This window comes from Acomys minous (assembly GCF_964271855.1).
Source record: "Acomys minous genome assembly, chromosome: 7".
In the NCBI taxonomy this organism is placed as follows: Eukaryota; Metazoa; Chordata; class Mammalia; order Rodentia; family Muridae; genus Acomys; species Acomys minous.
This window is the reverse complement of record NC_140488.1, coordinates 34,859,879-34,866,010: the sequence shown is the minus strand read 5'-3', so window position 1 is coordinate 34,866,010 and position 6,132 is coordinate 34,859,879. Positions and strand designations below refer to the sequence as shown.

Here is a 6,132-nt window from a genome sequence, read left to right as displayed (position 1 = left end):
AAAAGATCTTTTTTTTTTTTTTTTGGTTTTTTTGAGACAAGGTTTCTCTGTGTAGCCTTGGCTGTCCTAGACTCGCTTTGTAGACCAGGCTGGCCTCGAACTCACAGCGATCCGCCTGCCTCTGCCTCCCGAGTGCTGGGATTAAAGGCGTGCGCCACCACGCCCGGCTGATCTGAAAAGATCTTATCCCCTAACCAACTAAACTATCTGGTCTTCAACCCCTTCAGAGACTTGAGAAGGAATAAAACTAAAATGCCTGAGTGAACCGGTAGTGCAGGTTAGCCCTTCCCAAAATGAAGAAATGAGTGAGGCAGTTTGCTTCTTGAATAGTCACCCAACACTCTGTATAATGTTGGAGCCTCATCTTCAGCCTTCTGGCCCAGTATATCTGACAGACATATTTGTGAGGCAGGAACTATTAAGGATGTGCTTACGCTGTCTTGGCAGAGTTTGGCCTCGACTCAGCCTGCATCCAAACTTGCCCCCTTTTAAACAGAATTCTGTCGGTGGCAGAAACAAGGACATTTTGCCCAGTGGCTGGTTTGCCATGTTTGAAGCCACCTCCTTAAAGAGGTTCTTTGGTAGAAGATGGAAAGATCTATAGATGCAAATTAACACTACTGAACCACATAACTAAAAATGGCTTAAAGGGTCAGAGGAGGTGGCACATGCCTTTAATCCTAGCCCTTGGGGGAGTTCGAGTTTGGGACCTGAGTTGAGACCATTCTGGTTTACGTAGCGAGTTAGTTCCAGGCCAGCCAGGGCTATATAGTGAGACACTGTCTCAAACAAACAACAAAATAATGGTGAGAGAAACTGGACTGTAGGTCAAGTCTGTAGTCCCAGCACTTGGGATGTGCAGGAAGGAGAGTTAGTTACTGGTGGAGCCTGACAAGCAGCCACTAGATACTAGATTCAATCTTTGCTAGCAGCAAATAAATAAATAAATAAATAAATCCCACAGCCTTCAAGTTTAGGATGATTTGAAAATATTTCCCGTTTCCAAAAAAAACTAACGAAAGGGGCTAGAGCATTTTGTATACTGGGCTTTGTCTTTTGGGGGAAATTTTTTGTTTTTGTAGTGAGTGTTGGTCCTTAGGACCCCCACATACTATACAGGGTGTTGCCTAGTTTTAAGAGCACCTTTTGCTCTGGTAGAAGATCTGGTTTTCGTCCCAAGCACGCACCCACTCATAACTCCAGTTCCAGGAATCTCATGACCTCTTCTGACCTCTGTAGGCACCAGGCACACAAGCAACACACACACACACACACACACACACACACACACACACACACACACACACACACAAACTTAAAAGGTCTAAAAACCACCCACTAAAACTAAAACCCATTAAGTATATAATGCCACCACTCTGGAGGTAGACAGAAAGATCTGGAGTTCAAGGTCAGCCTCAGGCACACAGGGAGTGTGAAGTCAGCCTGGGCTCTATGAGACTTGGGTTCAAAAAACTAAAAACAAAACAAAACAAAACAAGAGAGCCAGGTGCTACATGAGACCCCATCTAAAACCACACTATAGGCTTCATCTTTTCCAACCCTACTTTATTTGGGGTTCTTTAATGCATATACCTCCCTTCCAATCCACCTACCCTAGATGGGAGAGAAAAGACGTTAATGGGATCAAGAGAGGTAGGCCTTGTTGGATTCAGTTCCTGGGAGTGATTTCAGCAGATCAGCAATTCCACCAAAGTTGCTGCTGGAACCTGGAACAGCAGGCCAAACCCTGAGCCCCGAAGCGGTCTCTGACATGGCTCTCTAGGAGGGTCTCGAAGTGGAGCAATCAACAGCCACACAATACCAAGACCCCAAAAGCCCCAACCTACTGTATATTCTCTCTCTCTCTCTCTCTCTCTCTCTCTCTCTCTCTCTCTCTCTCTCTCTCTCTCTCTCTCTCTCTCTGAACTAGGGTGTTTCATCTGGCAAAAACCCATCCACCGCCCCCTCTGCACGAGGAGGTGGCTCGACTTCTAAGTGGATAAATATCACCTGTTCTCTCACAAGTCTGTTCCCCATCCCATATTTTGGATCAAAACAAAAACATGTTTACATCTACTACAACAAACAAGAAATATGGCTAAGATAATAACCTTTTAAAAAATGTAATAAAAGTAGTATGTTCGACATCATCTGTGATAGGAAATCAAATGAAAATCAGTAGATGCCCCTGAGAAACACACAAATCAGAGCAGACTAAGAAAATATGGTCCACCTATAGTAATATGAGCGTGTGTCTCCCTCCCCCCCTCTCTCTCCAGGGTTTCTCTGTGTATCCTTGGCTGTACTGGACTCACTTTGTAGACCAGGCTGGCCTTGAACTCAGAGATCCGCCTGCCTCTGCCTCTGGAGTGCTGGGATTAAAGGCGTGCGCCACCACGCCGGGCTCTTTTTGTTTGTTTGTTTGTTTTGTTTTGTTTTGGTGTTTCAAGACTGGGTCTCTCTGTGTAACAGCCCTGACTGTCCTGGACTTGCTTTGTAGAGCAGTCTGGCCTCAAAGTCAAGAGATCCACCTGCCTCTGCCTCCTCAGTGCTGGGGAATATGAATCTTAAGATAATCAAAACAAACTTGTTTTAGTTTATTCCATTCTAATAGTTGTTTTATTTTTTTAAGATAGAGTCTTTCTTGCTATGGCATTCAGAGTGGTCTTTGTGTGCATTAGAATTACATGCACATGCCAGTACTGCTCCCCCAACAAGACAGGTTAAGTCTTTAAAAAGCTTCTCAATTTCTCTTAAATGATAGTTAAAATCCCTTATGTCACCAACTATTAGAGTAAGAGTATTTCACATTTTGGTCACAATTGATTATTTGTAAAAGGAAGACAAAGAAGAAAAGAATGACTTTCCAAATTTCAATATGGCTCTTTTTATTAACATTAAAACACATTTGCAATAAAACCACTAGATGCTGAGAGAGCAAGTACATCATATTGTTTTCATACCTTCCAATATAATGAAAAGTACACATGTACTTGGTACCAACAACATGTTTCACAATCTTTAGGAGAAGCAAAGTGTGTAGCTTAAGCCCGATGTTGAAATGGCTAGGGTTTACCTAAGAGCAAATAGTTCAGAAGATCTGCAGACACACAGCCACAGAACTGTCTAGGGGTCCTCTGGCTGAGCAGTTTCACATCGCACTTCACTTGTTTTTTTCAAAATGAAATTATGGTTTGATCAAACTACACAAGATTCTACAGGAGAAGCAGTTCAGCATCACTAAAAGGGTTGTCTTTTGGTTTGGTTTGGTTTGGTTTTTTGAGACAAGGTTTCTCTGTGCAGCCTTGGCTGTCCTGGACTTGCTTTGTAGACCAGGCTGGCCTCCAACTCACAGTGATCCACCTGCCTCTGCCTCCCGAGTGCTGGGATTAAAGGCGTGCGCCACCATGTCCGGTAAAAAGGGTTGAGTTTTAAAGTCAGTATTCTGGCTTTACCAATTACTGTCTAGTGGACCTTGGGGAAGGAAAATTCTGAGCTTCAGAGTACTCATTTGTAAAACAGCAATGACAACAGTTAACTTATCTCACAGGAGGTATTGTTAAGAGTGAACTAATACCTCTAAAGTGCTTTCCACAGCCGAGGACTCAATGGAGACTACTGAATACTAATATTGCTATGACTACCATTATGCTTCACTATTACAAAGAAAAGAATCATCTTTCAAATCTAAAAACACCTAAGAAGCTCTGCAAGGACTTGAGCACATGAGACTAGCAACAATCAGAGGCTGTGGCCAGAGAATAGAAACCTGAATTTCCAAGGTGGTGTAGGCATATCCAAGCTGTACACATAGGAACTTGGGGATAAAGTGGGGTAAAAGTACAAGGCATTGTCTGGTGGACACAGTTGGCCGTCCACACGATGTTAATCCTGTCTCACAACTACCACAGGAAATGAGGTGCAGAATAATCAGCTATAGAAAACCCCAACTGGCTGCAGAGTAAGCGGGAAAGTGGTAGCATAGCCTCACCCTTCGCATTCCCAGGATCCCCAATCCACTTTGGCCCTGTTCATGCTAGCCCAATTATACTTCTACGAAAAAAGGCAAAGAAACCTATTTCCTGGCAACACATCACAAGCAAGCCTTGAGTGATTAAAAAGTGCAATCTGCCATAGATAAGATGAGGAGGGCAACACACTCCATGTTTCCTCAGGCCTTGCAATACAGGCAAAGAGATAAGAGCAGGGCAAGTATCATGTGGATATTGACAAAACTGAAGTAGAAGGACACACTTAAAATGCTCTTCTGCAAATAGCAAATGTAAAACAAGATACCCCACAGATGATCTACGCTCACTCTGCCTGCTCCTGTGCTTTCACACAGAGTATTCTTCCAGATGACTGACTAACTCCTTTGGGTTCCTTAGCAAGGCCATGTTTTAATTCAGACCTGAGCTATCCTACCCCTGTATCTTGCAATCTGGCTTTCTTTTATCTATCTATCTATCTATCTATCTATCTATCTATCTATCTAGTGCTTGGGATGTCCTCACACATGCCTAGCATGCAGTCTTCTACACCCCCAGGCACATGGCTTTTCCTTCTTTAATTATAAAGTCTGATATGGATGGTTCACCTATAACTCTAATACTTTACATAAAGAAACACTTCTGTAGGCTTGGGGTTCTCAGTGATCTCTACTGACAACTACAGAAAGATTCAAACCACAGTCAAATGTTAAGAACAGTTTGAAGATCAGAGACACAGGTTCTTAAAAGGATCCACCTGGCTATAATTTTAAACTTTATTCCTGCCACTTTCCTCCCATACCATATTTTTTTAAAAGTCTTTAAACACTGTATTAACTTTGAGGAAGAAATAAAAAACATCTACCTCAGACACCAGAGACACCTGTTAGCCCCAAAGACATCACAGTAGTAGTGTACTTCAAATGAAACGAAGGCTGGTACAGAAGCCAGGCATGGTGGTGCAGCCCTATAATTACAGCATTGGAGAGGCTAAGACAGGAGGATCACAAGTTCACGGCCAGCCTCTGGCATGTAATAAAACCTTGTATCAAAGGCAAGAAAAGACAGAAAACATATATACAAAAATTCTGAAAATAATCTATCTCCTAGACAGCCAAATGAAATGGAATTAAGGAAAAGAAAAACAACGTAGGAAAACTCAATGGGATGGTTGTCCTCTTAGGACATAATTAGAAAGCAGACCACTACAATCTTGAAGCTCTTCTTCCTGATTTAAGTGCTGACCTCCAGTCTATACTCAGAAAGATCCTGGTTATTTGAACTGGTTGTCGATCAGGGTCCCCTTCATTTTTGCTTTCTTGGCTTCCAATTCAGCCTAGAAAGAAAAAAAAAGTATGCCCTGATATAACACAATAACATGGAATTTTTAATATTTCTTCTTTATTCTAACTGTCCACTTTCCTCTACCGCTCGGTGGACAAGCCAAAAGTGCTTTTAGACTCCTTATCCATCAACTTAGAACTCCGGTTCATGGAACCTAATTTAAAAGCGTATGTGTATGTGTGTGATGGGCCATGAGTCTAGAAAGAAGGTCATGAAGGGGGGAGGAGGAGTGATGGAGTATGAGTGCTAAGAAAGCAGAGTAAGCCGGGCGTGGTGGCGCACGCCTTTAATCCCAGCACTCGGGAGGCAGAGGCAGGCGGATCGCTGTGAGTTCGAGGCCAGCCTGGTCTACAAAGAGAGTCTAGGACAGCCAAGGCTAACACAGAGAAACCCTGTCTCGAAAAACCAAAAAAAAAAAAAAAAAAAAAAAAAAAAAAAGAAAGAAAGCAGAGTATAGACCTGAAACCAGGGAGCTAAGGGGAGGGGGGGTCAGGAGTTCAAAGTCAGCCTGGATTAATACTGTCAGGCTGGGGGGGGGGGATGGAACCAATCAGAGGGGGCAAGGAGCATGGCAAAGGTGATGGGGAAGGGAAAGAATGAGAACAAAGGAAATGGAACACAGTTATGAAAATGCCACAATGAAACTTATTACTTTGTGTGCCAACCTAAAAACAAAAATGTAAAAGTCATTTGTATAGTTTTTGGTGAAGCATCAATGCAGTAATCTCTGGTCAATGAAATAAGCAGCTATTATTATCCAAACATTAGTATCAAAAAACAAACAAACAAAAAAACCACA

At 42.7% G+C, this 6,132-nt stretch overlaps 1 protein-coding gene across 1 annotated transcript in view; it reads right to left on the bottom strand.

The window, feature by feature from the left end:
- Nucleotides 1-2,863: 2,863 nt before the first annotated feature.
- The window catches only part of STEEP1 (STING1 ER exit protein 1), a 48,226-nt gene continuing 44,957 nt past the window's right edge, over nt 2,864-6,132 (bottom strand). Inside the window, exon 9 of the mRNA XM_084789214.1 lies at nt 2,864-5,325. Coding sequence (XP_084645340.1) covers nt 5,263-5,325 — 63 coding nt within the window. The 3' untranslated portion in view covers nt 2,864-5,262. The remainder of the gene's footprint in view (nt 5,326-6,132) is intronic.